General features: G+C 35.8%; 1 protein-coding gene across 10 annotated transcripts in view; it reads right to left on the reverse strand.

The window, feature by feature from the left end:
- The window catches only part of DMXL1 (Dmx like 1), a 77,177-nt gene that overhangs the window by 25,222 nt on the left and 32,146 nt on the right, over nt 1-19,809 (reverse strand). For 8 of the 10 annotated variants that reach the window (XM_071424395.1, XM_071424394.1, XM_071424393.1 and 5 more), the window contains 14 exons: nt 17,990-18,106; nt 16,513-16,737; nt 14,224-15,909; nt 13,569-13,679; nt 12,070-12,239; nt 10,772-10,869; nt 9,920-10,085; nt 8,881-9,133; nt 6,114-7,204; nt 5,666-5,857; nt 4,378-4,454; nt 4,074-4,201; nt 2,371-2,619; nt 1,881-1,994 (listed from right to left, as the gene is read on the reverse strand). In XM_071424395.1, coding sequence (XP_071280496.1) covers nt 1,881-1,994; nt 2,371-2,619; nt 4,074-4,201; nt 4,378-4,454; nt 5,666-5,857; nt 6,114-7,204; nt 8,881-9,133; nt 9,920-10,085; nt 10,772-10,869; nt 12,070-12,239; nt 13,569-13,679; nt 14,224-15,909; nt 16,513-16,737; nt 17,990-18,106 — 4,677 coding nt within the window. The remainder of the gene's footprint in view (nt 1-1,880; nt 1,995-2,370; nt 2,620-4,073; nt 4,202-4,377; nt 4,455-5,665; nt 5,858-6,113; nt 7,205-8,880; nt 9,134-9,919; nt 10,086-10,771; nt 10,870-12,069; nt 12,240-13,568; nt 13,680-14,223; nt 15,910-16,512; nt 16,738-17,989; nt 18,107-19,809) is intronic. The other 2 variants (XM_071424397.1, XM_071424396.1) reach the window with 1 other exon arrangement.

Genomic DNA, 19,809 nt, shown 5'->3' on the forward strand with positions numbered 1-19,809 from the left:
GAAAGGGAAATAACTTTATTGACCAATGCTGTACATGGAATTATGAACGTCTCTTAAAAGAAATTTCAAACTTGGAGATCAACACCCACATTTAAATATGTACTAAAGGATTGGAGGGGAGGCAAGGAGGAGAGGACATGCATAGTCTTATTGTATTAGAATTATTAGTGTTCAGAATTTTTAGCTTTCAATCTCTATTTGAGAGTGGAAGCATTTCACAAAAAATCTAAAAGTAAACATAAGGGAAAATAGTCTAGTTAAGCATAACAAAATGGTAAAACATAGAAAAAATCTAAATAACATTACAGAACAATATGGCTAGTTGGCTGGAATAAGCATTCCAGTCACTTCTATTTGCTGCTGGGTGTCAGAACCAGTAAAGGCACAAAAATGTAGCTTATTTTAATCCTAATCCCTCTGCTTCATTGGAGGTCTATTTTTTTCCCTTTCTCCCCCACCATTTTTTTTCAATATGACCAAGAAAGGGCTTTGGAGAAATACCTTTCTCCCAAATTTGCTTTACATAAACACACATTAAAAACACGTAGTCCTGAATCCTAGAATCCTATGGGTTGAAAGACACTTAGTCCAACCCGTTGCTCAGAAAAGGGCTGACGTAATTGATGGCCTAGTTTGTTCAAGTTTTTGAGTAACTCCAAAGATAGAGATCCCACAACAGCTCTAGGCCCCTATCTCAGTGATGATCCCTAAACCTAGTATTAAAAATGTTCCTTCTTCCCTTCAATTTTTAGGTAGAGCTTTTGGATTCTTCCAGCAACAGTTTCATTAAACCTGTAATCAGGCAGTCAGCATTCCTCCTTCAAAAAAACATGCAGCAGATAGGCAATATTTAGTATGCATTTCAGAATACACTTCTTTGTAAAAATACTTAGCATTTTAAGCCAGTGGTAGCAGTAATACTAACACAGTTTAGTATAGAGTTACCAACATCTAGTTAGCAGAATTTCCAACAAAAGCCAGTTAAAGCTTCACTGACAATTGTGTGACAGCAAACATGTTTACCTTACTAAAGTGATAGAGAGAAATGCTTGCTCAGTACCACAGAGAAAACTAATCAAAATAAGAGCTCACTTTGGGGTAAAGATCTCTGCTCTGAAAACATTTTTCTAAAAGTCTGATGAAGATATTTAAACAGACCACATTTACAGTTTTCCATAACTGGAAGGCAAATCATTTTGATATGTTAGCATACATCTAAATATTAATTTTTTTAATAGAAAGCTACATTTTGTCTCTCTACACATATATTTAGATGTGATAAGTAAATTTGTCTTTACAAAATCTTCTCTTAAAAACTTAGTTAATTGTAGCATTTTTGCTGTTGTTTTTGTAGAAGTCAAACTAAATCAAAAAGCACATAACATATGAAAAATAAAAGCATTACAGGAATTTGTTCTGGACCTGAGGATAGTTTATCACCACCTAAATTTAAAACTTGAAGATTGTTTGCTTTTCTAAAGGGTTCTTAAGAGTATCAACAAGATGCCCTTCACTTGTAATGTCTGGAATGAACACTTAGAAATCCACATGCACAATAATGCTTATATTCAAAAAGCAAAACAAGCAGCTCTCCAAAAAAGATATGAAACACTTCTGATCTTTTCAAACCATGGTCATAGTAATTTTGTATTTAATATTTATTTCAAATGAAGAGCCATAAGGGTACTACGGTGCTAACAATTTTCTTTTTTTAAAAAGGCCCAATTTATGTGCTTCTTTAGTTACAAAGTTAACTTCAAATTTTGATATCATGGCTTGCAAACAGAAGTTTTTCTGTCTTTCTGCATATGCAAAAAAAAAAACCAAACCACACATAGCAAACTGCATGTAGAGGCCTAATACTAAATCTAGTATCTTGCCTGAAGGCTTGGTAGGACTATGAGTACTGAAGGAGGCAAGGGATTTGGAAAACCCCACGCATTCCATGGAGAACACTACTACCTGATGTGGGCTAGGCATTGGGAAGTGCCTACCTGTCAAAGAGAGAAAACATACTGTATTTGTAAAATGGGAATATATTCCAGTTAGAAGAGAACTGGAAAGCTTTAAAATAAACACAAAGTAGGTTGTAATAGTATTGGAAACTCTCTAAAATCAATTTAACTCCCTCATACTAGAGCAGCTGTGCTACTTGGAAACCTTTTTTCAGAAGCATTCACTTCTGCTTCACTCTTCTCTCCTACGCAATATCTACACGAATTATTTCAGATCCTTGTTTTTCTATGCAAATCAAAAACCATACTGAATTCTTATTGAACACAAGCTACTTAAAGTAATTAAGCTTTCAGCAGTCACATAATTTTCTTAAAAATCCCAGAAGACAAAAATATACAAAACAAGAGAACTGACCAGTTTTTGTCTTTAATTGCTGCTGTCCTCTGCTGGGTGTATGAGCTCCTCCTCCAAAGATAGCAGACCACATTTTGTTGTTAAGTGGATGAGCCATAATTCTATACAACTCATTGCTAGAATGTGTTGCAAGGCCATGGATGAACAGGCTGAGATAGACTGCAGTTAGAATTTCACAAAGTAGAACTGTGAGACCTGGCTGGGCTTCCTCACCAGCAGAATTCAAGAGACGTATTAGAGTCGTCATTCCTGTTTATATAAAATAAACATATTCTTTAAGAAACCACAGATGTGTGTGTGAACATACACCAGATTATAATTTTGTCTGGCAACCTACGTTACTTAGTAATGTTTAGTGTAGAAAAATACCAAGCTCTACACATTGAAACCCAAGTTGAAAACTTCAGGAGAAAGAGGGAAGCTCTTTATTTTTAACAATTTATTAGTTTTTTAGCTTTCTGTTTTGGACTAATGGTTAAAGAAATGCGTAAGACTTTTTCAATTATTATAATGACATTATAATCCTGAAAACTGAAATTCTATCTTCTCACTTTACTGTGGTAAAACCAATCAAAAATCATGGGCATCAACCTGCATTACACATTGTCTGGCAAGTCTTCTTTCACCCAATACTAAACCTCTTGTAATGTTTTTATGCTCCCACAAAAGGGTGTAGTTTCACATGTGCCTTCAACGTGACACTTTGTGCACACAAGTAAAAGTGCACATAGTCATGGCCAAAGAATTCTGCTTTTTGTCATGCTCTCCAATTTGCACACATAGCATGTGAATCTACTAAAAAATAGAAAAAGTCAGTTCAAGGTGATTCATAAGAGCAACTGCTAACAATTCCTTGCCCAACTCATCAGAAATTTAACCCTTCGATTAACTAAGTAACAAAAAACCAGATGACAAGCTAGTTTCCCGATAAAATCTCTAGATTCAGTGACAATGTTTGACAGAAAAGAAAAAATGACATAGCATCAAATACAAAGGCTGTTTCAGGTTATCCATGAAGATTTTTAAAGTGGAATTTTCTGATTTAAGAAACAATTCTCATAATAAGTAAGCACATTTCCTGGCTATGCTTACATTAAAGTTAGTGCTGTAAACTCAAGCCCATACCTAGATGTATTACATTGATAACACTCCCTCTAATGTAGCTCCCTAGCACAGTTTAACTAGCATAAATGTCAGCACACTCTAAGTATTACCTGAAATCTGACATTAATTTTACAGCTACAGAAAAGCATGATTTATTATAAATGTCTCATTTTTAATAGTTTTAAGGTAGTTCAGAAGTTGTCCATAAGGTAAAATAATTCTTAGCTGGAGAACAAACTAGGACAGCCTTCCCAGTCCTTAGGACTCAAGAAGTAGGATACTAGTGCTACAGGCAGTGCAAGTAGAGCACACACAGGACATGACTTCACCCTACCTCCTGTTTAGCTGCTCTCTCTTTACCAGATCCAGCACCAACATTTTTTTAGTTAAAGAAAGCAACATAAATCAACTTGACTTAGTGAATAATCAGAAGTAGTAACTTAGATGTTTTGAAAAAAAACAAAAACAACCCACAACATTTTAATCAAAGAACTCAATACAGCTGTCACAAATACTACTAGAAAGTCATAGCCATGTGCTCTTACAGTGGATCCAGATAACTCAGTTTTCCTTAAGAGGAAAGAAACAAGTCTAGATACCTGGCCACTGAGCAGGTGATGTGTTGGGAGTCACTGTTTCTTCTAAGCTTGCTGTTCTTAAAGAATGACACTGAGTTAATAGGACGGCCTGGTACACCGTTCCAGTGAACTGATTTGCTTGAAATGAGCTGTGAAACAGAGAAGAACAGGGAAATAATATTTATTTTTAAAAGTACGTTTACAACTATTCAAGTGATAGCACTTTCTAGATGTAAGCAAGTGTGATCACAGCCTTCTGGTGCCCTATCCATTACCATGACAGCAATGAGAGAGCTGTCTAAAAATCACTTTTCATAGACTTTACCTGTAGCTGTGGCCATCACAGAGACACTGGTAGATGCAAGCAGAGAGCGACGCTGCTAAGGTATGCATTACATATATCTGAAAGACAAAGTTATACAGAACTCATTACAGCCAAAGTGAGCTGTGGTTAGTATCACAGCACTCTGCATACAGATGTGTAACAAGCACTGGACATAAAAGGTCTAAGTCCTTATGCACTTACAAAGCCACCTTTTGCTTCAGACTTTATATCAGACAAATCAGTTCACACCTTAGGAAAAGGATGGTGGAAAACTCACTCACCCTACCAACACATAATCACAGATCAGCTCCATCTGAAATGTTTTCAATTATTAAACAGCAGCATATTAAGCCTGTATTCAATAGTCCTATGTAATTACACCCTAAAACAGCAGCAGTTTGCTGGCTCAGAATACAAAGAATTTATTTCAGAATGAAAACTATAATGCACCTTAGTTTTTGACCAATTCTAGTGCAGCTCTTGGACACACACTCAATTTACTCAGTATTGTACTTTTAATACAGCTGATACTTTTTTCTTAATGTATCACAGAACACACCAACATTAAAAAGCTAGAGAAGCTGTTAATCAAAAAGGTTCCATTAATGCAAAACCAGTTTATTGTATTTATTTGTTTGTTCCCTCTAAAACAAAGCTAACTAGGACTAAGCCATCTTTTTATTGTTCTCTAGAAATCCTTAGTAAAAGCAGACATGATCTGGGACCTAACATTACAAAACTTCAGGAAAGACTGAGTTTTATTTCCAGTCAAAGGTTAAATACAGGATAAATCTTACAGAAATAATTTTTAAAAACTACTATACAAACACATACTGTTTCACAAAAAACAGTATAGGTTTATTGAAGTTTGCTGGCACTCAGTTTTTGTACTTAAACATTTAATTTTACTTATGTTTAAGAATGAAATGCAGAATCTGCCATTAACATAAAAGAAGTAATGAACATACTGTCATAAAGACAAATATTATGCTGATGGTTTAGTATAATATGTTTTCCATTAAAATGTCCTCTTGGACAAATATTCAGTTCTGAGAGAGGCCAATCTACAACAGCTTGTTGAACCAAATGCTCAACACCTCAACAATGATCGATGATCACTGGACATTTCTTTAAGCTCAAGGTAAGTACTACAGAAAATGATTATGTTTCATGGTTTGACTTTGTCACAAACAAGCATAGCACAAAGTTCTCATGCTGTCTGAAATAAGAATTTGTGACTTCAGCAAACCAGATGATAACAACAACACAATTATAAAAAAATACATACCTTGCTGTTCTGAGTATCTGGATGAGGTGGTGAATCAAGGTTTATTATAGCATGTAATATATCATGAGTTAAATTGCTAAGATGTAGCAATGGATTAGCCACCACTGTTTTGGCACTAGCTGTGCAAGCAAATAGGAGAGGTATGGAGTTTTGCTCCGGTGGAGGGCTGGAAGGTATCTGTACTGACTGCTCCTAAAATCAAGCAAGAAACACATACACAAAGCAATAGTACATATTCTTTAAGGGAACATAATAGCTTTTGAAAGAGGGAAAAGTATTCCATAAAACAACAACAAAAAATAAATAGTGTACATAAAAAGTCCTGTTAAAAACAGATTCAGATTTATTAAAAAACACGTGTATGCTACAGTAGGAAAATTTCAAAAATATTAAAAAACACTTCCAAATAAATCTACAAACCTAAAGCAGAGTAAGCTTCCCCACATACCTGCTGAGATTCCTGCAAGAGCAAAATTAATTCCATTCTGACAGATGCCAAGCCTCCACCGTGTGAGCCATGAAGTATACAGTAACTAAGGAACATTCTGAGGAGAGACTGATACTTCAGAAGCCATTGACGTCGTTTCTGAAAGTCTTCTTTCTGTAGCATAGTTTTTTCCTGGTCAGCTAAGTCTTCAGTGTTTTCACGTAATGTAGCTTCCTCTGGCATCCCGCACACTCCTGACTGTATCTCGTCTATTTCAACACCATAATCACAGGTCTTCTGAAGAGCTACCACTTCTCTCTCAAGCCACTGGTAAAGCTGATACCGCAACTTTCCACCATCAACTTCACAGCCAGTGGATAGCGTACGAAGCTCCACAGTAAGGATTTTCAGGCACGCCCTAAACTTCAGCTGTGCTGAAATTATATCTTCTGATGGACTCAGAATATCTTTGTCATCAACTATACTAAAAGATTCTGTGTAGCTAGAACCTGTTTCATGTAATTTTTCAGTTTTCTTCAGAGGTTTTAGCTCTTTCATTATCAGGGAAGAATCTTCACTTGCTTCATTTTCATCACTGTCTGACTGCAATTGCAATTGTTCATCTTGGAATAGAGCACTTGGCTGGCTCCAATCAAAGGAAAGAGTGGAACTTGAATGTTTTCCTGATGAGCAATCTGAAGATGAACCTAGACCATTGAATACTGGCTGTGACCAATCAATACTGGAAGCTTGATCTTTTGTTTCAAACTCTTTAACTGGAGATAATGGTGAGAAATCTTTACTAGTTTCCACTAAACTAGAGGATTTACAGAATAACTTTGACCTCTTGACAACTTTGGGCATCTTTGATAACACTTCTAAGGCCAACATAGGACAACCAGCTTTTAGATGAGCATATGCAGTGGTGAAAAATAGCCGTCTTTCACCTAGGTTGATTTTGTCAGCTAATCCATTTTCTACTGTTAGGCAGATGTGTGTGGAAGATGTGTCAGAAGAGCCAAAATGACGCCTCAGCAAGAGGGGGTGTGTTCTTAGGTAGTTATAGAAGTTAAACACTGCAGGGTTGCAACTCGATGAGCCATCCCCTTCATCTGAAAAGATATGGCAGCATGAGGATAATGTACCACTCTGCATGAAATAATCAATCTGCAAAGTCCTAAGTTCATCAGAAGGCTTTTAGGTCTTAGTATCAATTCTATTGTCTATTTCACACATCCATTCTACGGTTTACTTCACTGCACCCTCCTCTCCACCTTCATCATGCGAATACCTCAGTGGGAAGAACATTGTCAAACCTACTACAAACAAGCAGAGTGGGGGCAGCAGGCATGACTTTTTAAATTAAAACAGCTACCACTTCTTTTCCTTGTACTCAGGCCAGTTTTACTGAAGTCAAACAAAGCCACTTTTCCGTTAATTTTAGATTTCTGAAGTCTCCATGTTCCACGTCTAAATGACAATAAGACAATATCTTACTTCTTTTATTTAAGGTTGCTTTTAAAAAATTGGAATAGTATTTTTTATTTTGTCTACATCTCAAAAAAACACAACTTACAATAAAACTAGGAAACCTACAACATTTATACATGACGGTAGCAGTATTACGTACAAATAAATTAATTACATAGCAGTGCAACACCTACTCATTTCATTTTCATGTCCACAAGAAAAAAAAACCTGAAGAGGTATAACAATCAGCATAGCGTGATTCACACAGCTTTCAAAGGTCTCAGGATAGCTGAAATAAACCCTTACACTCTCCTCTATCAGAAGTTATAGCACAACTGGTGACAGTTAACAGAGAGAGCTACATAAAAATGCACATTCTAGGTAAGAAAATAAAGCAAGACACCACAAACAAGCCATTAACTGATTTCAGAAGAATTAGCAACACTTTAAAATGATTTTTCACAGAAAGATGAGATCAAGATAGAAAAACCAGTTTCACGAATTAGTTATCCAATTCCAGTATTTGAGCCTTTTTTTATCCCCTTCAAATTTCTCTCAGTACCCAGAACTGAAACCAGCTACCCACCTAGGACTTGAAGCATTTAACTTCAATGAAAACACTAGCTTTAGGAAATAATACAATTAATTCTTAGAAGGCCTATAAAGCCAGCAAGTGAACATAGAAATGAAATGCTCTAGGAGACTCCTGTGCTGTTTCAGGCAGCACATGGGCCTCCTTGTACCATTTCAAGTATAAAAACCTTTCTATTGGAAGTCTATTATTGTAGTCAGCCATTATAAAGGCCTAAAAGCTACAAAACACCATTTTTAATTAGGTCTGCCTTGAAAAACTGCATGACAGAGGCAGATCTAATTTAAAATGGTGTTTTGCAGACCTAATTAAAAATGGTGTTTTGTAGCTTTTAGGCCTTTATGTCTTCCAGAGTCTCCCATATAAGTGGCCAAAAAAAAATTTTGTTTCAGGCTGTGATGTAGTCAAATTAATTTAAGAAGTAATTTTTCTCTTCACCTTTAGACTGCTTCTGGAAACACAGCTGCATTACTGCAGGGTCATTCCAGTATCTTGATAGTCACATGCTTAAAGGACAAAGTATGCATCCATGGGATACAGGGTAACAATAATACAGTAACCATGCTTGCTATTAAAGTCCACATAGATTGCTACAGCAAGTATTTACTAACAGTGGTGAGGAACCGTGTGGTACCTGGTTTTGTTCAGATGACACTTCAAGAAACTGTGGCTTAAATGAGCAAATATTTAAAATCAAGTCAACAGGCCAAATACCTATATTCTTACCTCCTTCATCTTCAACAGAATGTTTAATCAAAGTGTCAAGAGCCTTGCTATAATCTTCCAAAATCCAGTATGCCATGCTTCGCAAGAAAGGGTCACAGTGAATGTTCCCTGAGCTCTCTTTTCCAGTAGACACACTTCCCAAAACTCTCTTCTGTAGTACAGATTTGTAAGTACTAGACACTTCAAACTCCGATTCATAAAGTCTTGATATTACAAGAGCCAACTGAATGTCATGCAGTTTTTCAAGGCAGACCTAATTAAAAATAAGTATGTTAAAATGATCAAACTTTGTCATTTCTCCTCAGTTTAAAATTATTACAGGGCAGAAGTGACATAAATTTGCTCAGATTAAAGTAAGTAGGTCTACCAACTCCATAAGAAGTGAGCAGGAACGAAGCAGAACAGGTGTAGCTAAGTATCACATGCAAGATTGGATTTGCATTTCTTCAGTTTAAGTATGGCATGACAACAGATATTTGAAATCAACCAGCTTCAACAGATCATTACCAATATCCACATGCCACCTCTTACCTCTGGATTCTGGTTGTTTTAGCTACAAAGCTTTACAGAACAAATCCTTTATTATCACAGAGATTCATTTCCTCACAATTATGCAATTCAAACAGACCCAGGAAATAATTTGTGTTTGCTTTGTTTTTTTGTATAGGGATTCTAGGAGCTAATCCTCATCTCTGCCAAAACACCACATCTGGAACTTCCTAATGAAAAACTATGCCTGTCTTCCTATAGGACTGGGTAGAAAATCTGAAAGGAGGCTAACTGTAGGTAAGCCCCTTAGTTTTAGAGCAGAGAAATTACCTGTGTCACTTTTCAGTATCAGTAATATGACAGCTAAAAAGGAATCAGAATGTAGAGATGAAGGTTTTGTATTTATCATTTATTTGGGGTGGGAAAGAAGAGAAAAAATTGAAAGCATAAGAAGCTTCAGGGGTCATATTAACGCAAAATGCAAACTGCATTCAAAGTATTTGTACATTTGGGACAAAGTAACAGTCTTAAACATTGAAAATTTTATTACCTCCACTGCATCTTTTAAGTGTCCTGCCAACAAGAAAAACGCTGCAGAATGCTCAAACCGCTGTTTGCCAAGCAAAGAAAAAGCATTCTTTAAGGCTGCTTTACGCCATCTGTCCTCAGTAAAGTTGTTTCCAAAAAACTGTGTCATTTTAGTATCTTTTTGGGACCTGCATAGCAAAGATAATTGATAAAAACATTTTACTCTTTATTAGTTACACTACAGTTCTTAATTTCTGCAGATGTCAGTATAATTTTACACAGATCTTTAAATTAGGAAATGCAAAGTCCCTCACCACACTGGGATTTGAGAAGGCTACTTATTTAAAAATAGCAGAAACATCAATAAATACAAAACCTAATGGTATTTTCAATAACCTGATACAGAAAATCTCTTTTTTTCTTGAGGTGAGCTCTTAAGTCACAATGAAAATTAGTTTTCAGAAGGTTTGCAACACTGAATTGCTGTATCAAACTACACCTCGGAAGACATAAGTCAGTCCCCTGATCTGCAGGTAAAATTTTTAACAACACTTATGTAAAAGACAGACATGACATTTTACACACTACACTGCTAGTCCTCAAAAGTAAATCAGAATTAAGCACTAATTGAAATTACAGGAGATTTGAGACTAAAATCTCAAATTGCAGCACCTACCTTCAGAAATAGCAACTAAACTCTTTCAGTAAATATAAGAAGGTTAGAAACTACTCATTCAATGTAATGACTAGTTTAGAAATCCAACCTCAGCTTTCAAGGATAGAATTTGTGCTTCCTTTGAATTACAATCACATTCAACTTTTTCCCCAAAAATTAAAATAGACAGTGTGAAATTCCATGTAAAAGCTTGAATACCTGTACAATCCCCAGATAACAGCCTTCTTCTTCATTGCAAGGTAAAAAATGGCAGCATCAAGTGGATCATTGTTTCTCTGGAAAGCTGCTTTAGCCACCTGAGAAGACAGTCCAAAAGCAAAAAAACAATCACAATTTGAATTAATCTTAAATTAGATTCTTGATGCTTCTGGCATCTCATACCCCATAGTGCTCTGAAGTTCTCTTAAATACAGGATCCCTACTGTCACTATGAGTCCAATGTAAGAACATGTGAAGATACAACAACCTGTTTGGTATCACTTAGCCCATGCTCTTCCAGTTCAAGAAGCTTTTGTGCAGATCAAATGGGAATCCCTAGATCTGAAATCAGTTTCTAAAATCATAGCAAAATTAATTTATTAGTTATTACTATTAATTTACTAGTTGCATCTGCAAGATGGAGTCTTGAAAAACAGGCTGGGACCAGTGATTGCTTTTGGAAGGTGGAAAGGAAAAAGGGTAAGTGGCAGCAAGAATAGTCCAAGTGCCATGTAAGATAATCTTAAACTCGAGCCCAGAATATCTGGAATTTTTTTAATGCAAGGCAGTTAAAGTAATCATTTTTTTAATGCAAGGCAGTTTCATAAAGTAATGATTAATTACTGAAGATTTAAAAGTAAAAGTAGAGACATGCATTTTACCACTTCGTGCTTTGTAGTCAAAAGTATCTTGTGCATGTCATTTTCTAGCTCAACACACTTGGTTTTTCCAAAAGCTTAAAACAAGTGATAATGAAATTAGGCTTATTACCACACTTGTGATTATTAAAGTATTTAATATAAAAAACGCAACAAAACCCTCAAATGAAATCACCAAGCCAAAACAAAACAATAGAAAGGTTTTTTTATCATGTAAAATAATCAATTTGCAAGACAGATGTACATATAATATCTAAGTTGTTCCCACATCTGATAGGTTTTTAAGAAGAACCTTTTCCCATTACTTTTTTCTCAATTTTCTATAAAAAACAACTATATGCTCCATCTGTATCTTGAGCATCCACAATAAGCACTGTACAATATTACCTTTAAGATGAAGTATCTAAGAGCAAAAAATGTACTCCACAATGGAATTTGAAGTCTAAAGTACTAAAAAGAATTAGTTAAATATAGAGGTTCATGTTCATACAGAGCAGCTTAGATACAAAAAAACACAGCATGGAACACTCAGAAAAACTTCATTATCTAACAACTTAAAACTACATAAATAGAAGGTAAACACTGGAGAACAGCTGTTTGGAAAGATTTTGTTGGGTTTTTTTAGAATGCTCTGTTTACCTTTTCTATGCATTTCCGCAGGCTGTGGATGTTTCGAACCCACCATCCTACACCCATAGCTCTGAGCTCAGACCATGTCGGATCGCCCTTCTGCACTGCAGGGAGCATACTCAGGAGCTCTTCCTCTGCTACGGAATGGAATGCCCAGGCAAAGTGACTAGTAGATAAACCTGTACAATGAACATTCAAAAAAAAAGAAAAAGAAAATTCAGAACATATTCATTAATAAAATAATCCAGAACCTGAAGATAAAGGGATGGGAACAGGGGAAGGAAAGTAGGTCAAACTGCTTGTTTTGAATTTTTAAGTGCACTGCTCGCAAGGAAACAGAAATTTAAGAGTATTTCTTAGGACTGCATTTCAAATATTACAGAAAATTATACAACTGGAGACAATTTTTCATCTGCAAACTCCTTAGGTAAGTTTGTGAAGAACAGAGTTTCTCTATGAAGTTCAAACATACAGATAGTAAATGGCACTAAGATTAGCCATGACACAAAGTGCAGTGTACTGATTACATTTTTCAAAATTTTGAAAGATAGGTTCACTATTTTGACTTAGATTAGAAAATGCACAAGTTTCAGATAATCAGAGCAAAAACACCTTTGGTGATAGAGATACATAAGAAAACTTGAAATAAAAAAATCTCACGAGGAAGGAAGCAATTACTAAACAACATAGCTGGCTAGGGATAATTGCAACTCTAGTGAGGGCCAGGTGCTTTTCTGTAGAAAGGCACTTCTACATTTGCCCTGGAGGCACTTCCCACTCTCACCAATTTCTGAGCTCACCAGAAACAGAAGTATCTCAACTAAAAAATTAGTCCATCAGAAAGTTAACTCTGCAATACTCTGCTCTGGCAGTTGTGGCAAATTCCAGCCTCTGATTCAGCTGAGGGGTGACAAGCCATGCAACTGAAAATGCTATCACAACTGTCATGATGGCTAAAGGAGTAATCATAGCCAGTCCTTTACATCTGATTATCACTTATCAAATCCATCTCATTCTGTCATCTGCAATATCAGGATGGAACTAGTTAAATTGTACTAAAAAATCCTTCCCTCTATGAAATAGTTGATTGTATAAATACAGTAAGTATATAGAAATGTTTAAAGTCTGAGTAGCAATTTTTTTTTCCAAATATGTACCAAACCCCTACATAAATAGGTACAGTTGTCTACTACATTATTTCTGCAGAAGGTTATTGGAACAACATGGTAGTAGAATTTCATTTGGAAAATTTGGGGTATTTAATTTGGGGAAATAGAAACTCTCCCCCACCAACTAAAAACTTGTTTGAAAAAAATCAGTTCTGAGACCTTTACCACAACCAAAACAAGACATTTTCTGCTCTAGCACTCATTCATATTAGACTATATTTCTTGAAAAACCCCAATGAATCAAATTACTGATTCTGCAGAGGCACATCAACAGCACACCATTCACAGGTGCAGCTACATCACTAAAACTCAACTCATCTAAGAAAAGACATCAGTTACCTTGGTGAAGCAGCTGGGCTCGATGCACAGGAGGAAGCGCAGTTGTCAGAAAGGTGTGACGCCGGACAGCCAATAAAAATTTTAAACCACACTCATCGAGAGTTTCTCCACCTGGAAATAAATATTTTTACACACATTTTACAGCAATTAATTCAAGTAAGTATTGTGGGTCTTAACAGAAGAAATATAATTTTGTGACTACTAATACTTTGAATTTGTAAATGATAGCTTAGTCCATAGTTCTTCCCTTCAAGAAAAGAGAAAGAAGAAAATTTCAAATATAAAAACTTCTGAAGTTATTTGTTCTGTTTAATGCAAGAGACAGAAAAAGTTACATATTAAAAAAAAAAAAACCAAATCAAATTCTTCCTCAATTTCTCTACATGGTACAACAAATATTTGTCATTACTGTCTCTTCAAAAGTTAATTTAAAATAATTATAGTATGTGGACTGATAGATTCACAGTGGCATTACCAGGTGGAAAAAGAAAATTTTACTTTTATCCAAGCAATAGGTCTTGAAACAGTTATACTATGAAATGAAGGTGCATCATCATCATCTTACAAGCCACAAAAATATTCTACAACAGGAAAAAAAAACCCTGGAAAGGCTGTGAAGCACAGTAGTACATTTAACTTGGAAGAGACAGCTTACCCTGACTTCTGTCCCTGCTTTCTCCAATGTCAGTACTGGTAGTAGCAATTGTATCTGCCAAGGCCATCAATGACATTTGCTCCATCCTAGTCAGACCTGGCAAGCTTGAGTGAAGCAAGTGACGAGAAAGAACTTGAGCATGTTCTGGTCCAAAGTAAGTTGGGCTGTACTGAGAAAGATCAATGACTTTTGAACTGTCTTCATCTGCCTCAAATGTGACAAGGTCATCTGTACTTATAACAGTATTTTGGAAGAGATTTTCGTAACTGTCATTGGGCATATCCTTTTTATTTTGACTATGCTGATTATTAGACTTCTCTGAACAGGAATAAGATGAATCATCATCCGCAGCAAGCAGAGCATACAGAGGCAATGGTGGAACAGAGTCTATTTCTATATAGTCTGTAGTCTCTGTTTTACTGAACATTTTGGGATCTCTTGCAGTGCTTCCACTGGCACTGATCGTCAGAGATCTGAGCCTCCTGTCATGGTTAGGCTCAGACTCATTTACAGCAACAACTTCTCCAGCAATGCACTTCACCAAGTGGGATAGAATGGCTTTTGCTCTGCGTACTTTACCGAGATCCATGAGTTCCAACAGTTGATATGGATGGTACTGAGGTAAAGTTGGAGATAATGTATGAGCTGCTTCAAATAGACCAGAATCTTCAATTTCCATAGACAGATCAGAGGCAGACCTTTTCCCACTAAGTTTCTGTGCAAGGCTGGTCATAGATCTGGTCAAAGTTCTCTTTGGTGGATGCAGACCTGAGGCCACTGACTGGCTTTGTTTCATTAAGCTAGTTAGGCATGGCATACTTCCACTGTAGGAATCTGTACTAACTAGTTCCTGCTTAGAAGGGGATTGCCACTGGGAATAAACATGCATTTCACAATCCATTCCAACTACCAGAATGCCATCACGCACCCAAGACAAGGATACAGGAAAAGGAGGTGACCCCTCCACAGATGAAACCAAGTCAACACAACGCAGCAAAACAAACCCAGAAAGAGTCGCAGCCTTAGGACTGCCACTGTGGGAGACTGTAGCAATCTCATTACCATTTTGCTCCTGCCTCTTCCCAGACACCTGACCAAACATATAAAGTTTTGATCCAATTCCCACTGTCAGAATATGTGAACCATCTTCCCTAGACATCCAATCCAAGTGTACCAAGTGCTTAGTGTTGGGTATAATACCTCCACCATGAGACAGAGAAGTATCTTGTTGGTTATCTGCCACTAAATCGCTATCAACACTAACACCAGAGTCCAACATGGTGCCTAGCTCATCTAATTTAAGTGTCTGTTCTAAAATCCAAGAAGAACCCCCTGTAGATTCACATTCAAAAATACTAACGTGCATCACAAAATCTTGAGAAAGATGGCTATTTCTAGATGCTGCCTGCTTGTACGCCACTGCTAATCTGTTTGTGTGTGCACAGCTGACATCAGTTGGCCTCCCTGGAACATTAATAGCACTACTACTAGGAAGTCCCTCCTCAATCAATAATGGCCATTCTTCCCATACATATTTAACATCACTGTCTGTGCCATATTGTGGCATGGAAGAAGCTTCAGTGACAACCCTACATCTCCAGAATCGAACTTTTCCATCAGAGCAGGAAGTAGCCAGCAGATAAGGTGCACGACACACAGGATATATGGAAGAAGAACTGAGATGTCCTAAAATGAAAAAAAATACACTCTTACTGGAGGAAATACTAAAAAGCAAAATTAGCAACATTTTTATTCAGCCACCATTTTATGACTCCAAATTAAAAAAAGTATTACTGCTTCCTCACAAAGAGGTCATTTACAGGGCCTCACAAAGACAATATGTCAAATATACCATGAAACTGTTTTACCCTTTGATTGCATTTTGTACCCCAGAGAGGAGTCAAATAATATTATTTAAACACGAATACTAATATATATTCTGTCAAAAAAAATATTTCTCCATTGAAAAATCTAAAACTGTATTTTAGAAAGACTGCTGATGAAAACCTTAACATTTAAGTACAGATCCTACAAAAAATTTCATGAATGACTGCAAAACAAAATTTGTATTTCTACTATTCTCTTAAGTAAGACCTTTATTTTAATGTTAGCTCCAGGACTGAGATATTAAGTGACAGGAAGTACATTTTAGCAAACCTTTTGGATTCACCTACACATGTTGATTCTAACAACAAATCCAAAACTCACTATTAATTTGTTGCTATTTTAAGACCAAAGTCACAAAGGCAGAGATTCCCTATTTTAGTATTTAAAAAAAAGATGACAAACCTGCTGATGGCTTTACACTTATTATTTCTACTCCTTCTGGCATACTCAACTCTTGACTGTACACCATTTTGGAAGACAGAGTAAGCCAGCTGGTACTCTGAAGATTTGCTCTACAGGCCCGATACTTTTGAGTGAAAGGTGACTGGATCTTCTCTGGATCTGGTGAAGAATACAATTCTTCTGTTTGTGTTGTTTCTTCAGATGGATTTGAACCTATCTTTTCATCTAAAAAAAAGGTATGCATTGTTAACTTTAAAAGATCAATGATTTCTTTTAATGTAAGAAGTTATTTTATTCACTTTAATAGTTCCAGAAGAGACAGACAAAACCTGACTTAAAATTTTACATTCGTTGTCATGAAATGTATTCTCATATTCAGATTTAAAGAAAAACACTAGGACATCTCACATTAAATACTTCAGAGATCCTGGTACTGCTGAGAGATTATAAAATAATCAAAGCATGACCAAAAAAGACCAAAAACTGCAAAGAAATATGTATTTGGCTATCCATTGAAAATAAGGTTTCAGTAAGCATAGAATACCTGCAGCTAGGGAAAATTAAATTAAAGCCATCACGTCTTAGCTTACAAACTGATGAAAGTTATTTTTGAGAAGTGTTTTAATAACAGCTTTATTTTATTCCTTAAAACATAGGCTCTCAGAGAATGTGATATGAATGCTTCCCTTTTTTTATAAAACTCAAGATCTGGAGTATAAAATTGCTGGAAATGGAACACAAAAATTTCCAACAGATTTGCTGCAGAGCCTTCTCAGTAATTTTTTCGACACATACGTACATCAGAAAATTTAGATCTTTATTATTCTCACTAACTTATAAATTAATTGCAATAACACTTTTTCTCTTATTTGAAAGCAATAGTAAGAAATGCTAATTTAGTTTAAATGACAGAAACATGGTTTATAACAGATTTCTCTCGTAAGTGGTATAGATTTATGTTTATTAAATAATTAATATAAATAATTAACATATCTTTAAATGTTAAGAGAAAACTACCGAAGTGTATCTTACCTTTCTATAAAACCTAAGAGTTTTAGAGATAGTTTGGTAGTTTGAAAGAGGACCAGCAGATTTCAGAACATCAAAATTATTTAGAATTGTAAGGGCATCACTGATGTTCAGACTACAGTCCTATTTAAAATGTATGCATAAACCCAAAAATTGCAAACTAAAACTTTCCAAAAAGCAAAGCATCTTAACTGTTAGACTGTATTAGAGCAAATTAAGCATATCTGTCCTTAGAATGCACAAAAAATACCAAACTCTAGGCTCAGGCTGAACTGAAGAGTTTCAGCAATCAGAAGATTAGGTAATCAAGAAAGAATGGTCGTGATAAAATCTTGTAATCAAATGCAGAATCTTTTCAAAAAGATGAAACATTTTAGATTACACTGAACAGCAGATATTCACTAGACAGTGTTTTTTTTAAAAGAAAACTACAAGAAAGAGGGCTTACCTATTGAGACAGGAATTGCTTTCAAATGTAAATGCCACATATGTAGTAATGAACAGTTCTGTGTATATTCTATCACTATTAAGTAGAATTTTTCAGAGAATCCATTCTGCTGGTTTCCTGGTGAAATTGAGAACAGGAAGATCTTAGGAGTTATTCACCTGAAAGCAAAACTAAATTTTCTTGGCTAGCAAATAATCAGATTAAGCTAACATGAATACTGAAATGCAATGGTCTGACTGCATCTAACTCTTACATTAGCTTTCTTAGTCTTTTACCACAATCAACAAACACTACAATTACAGGTACACTCAGGTAAGAACTGCCAGTGTTTTCTTTCAGAGATGACAACATATTTGGCTGACTTTGCTATGTTTAAAGTTAAATCCCAGAATGTATTATCAGTACAGTATAGGCTAGAAGAGTGAAAGAGATACAATGCTTCTTCCTAAGAATTTACTTGCCATAGTTTTACACAAAAAGAAGAGATGAGTTGTACTATCAATAGGTGCCCATTTCTGGAGAGTTCACCCAGATATTCTCTTCCTTTCATATAAAAGTCAACCCATTAGGACCAAGAAGGAATAGTTAATTTAGGGAGTCTTTTTCCTCCATGATTCCTCTGACTCTTTAGGTGTGTGTATACATAAAACATTACCAAGAATAGCCTATATTTTCCCTGTGCTTTTAACATTGCAGTGGTTATGGTACCATAGAAAAACGTAAATGAATCTGTTCTTTTTAAAAACAATATGAGATAACTACCCCATTATTAAAGAGGAAATATGAAAATACTAGAAAATAATTTCAAATTAGAATGCATGCAAATGATACAGTTTTAATTTAACAGTTTTTCAAAGGGTCCATTTAGCCCAATTCCTTACATGGATGGCATGCAGCAATCTGTTACCAACTTTCAGAACACATACAGATGTATACAGTTGCCTAAGATCAAGTAACTCCCTATTTGTTCTAAAATTATTTCTGTGTGTCATACTCAAGATGTAAACATATGATTATGCTGCAGAGTAACACTTTTTATGTTTTCTATTTTGTTTCTAATTTTGAACATCTCAGTTGCATTTTTCTAACTCCACTAAGGGCTGGGATTATCTTCACTACTCCAAAACTCTTCCTCAGTTAAAAACAGCCAGTTCCAGACCCAAATAATCACTATGTATATTCAGTTCATTTAATATTTCCCTTGGTTCCTTTGACACTTTCCCACCATTCTGCTTCCTTTCATTCAGGACTCTCATCTAGTACTGCAGATGACCTGGTATCACAAACTTTACTCCAACTCCTTTTTCCTCGCGCATTATTTCATTGGGACAGAACAATGCAATGCCTATATGTCCAAACAACTGAGGCACTCCACCAAGGAAAGCCCATCATTTCTTCCAGAGCAGTCCAGATCTGTCCAAGGATCTAGAAATCCACACACTACTCGCAGTATTATAGTGAGGAGGAATTGTTTGGCTTTCCATTTGTTGTACCATGAGGAGTACAAGTTGTTGTACCTGAGGAGCAATATTTACCTGATGTGAAAGAACAGCATCCACCATGACAGGATACAGTAAGTTTTGTCTGTGTCATACCCTACAAGCACAGGCTTCACATTTAAAACCCTTCCCCCCTTCATGTTAAGGGACTGCCTAACACGGGACACAATGGGTATCTTGTGATTTAAACTACTTGATCTAAAACTTGGTTGCAAACAACTCAAAGGAAGTGAAATACCCTTGAGTTTCACTAGTTACATTCTTCTGAAGACTTCAAATTAAGGTATTTGACATTAAAATTATAAAAGCCAAGCCATTAAA

This window comes from Agelaius tricolor, unplaced genomic scaffold (genome assembly GCF_023055355.1).
Source record: "Agelaius tricolor isolate 1412-34295 unplaced genomic scaffold, bAgeTri1.0.p SCAF_4, whole genome shotgun sequence".
NCBI classification, from domain to species: Eukaryota; Metazoa; Chordata; class Aves; order Passeriformes; family Icteridae; genus Agelaius; species Agelaius tricolor.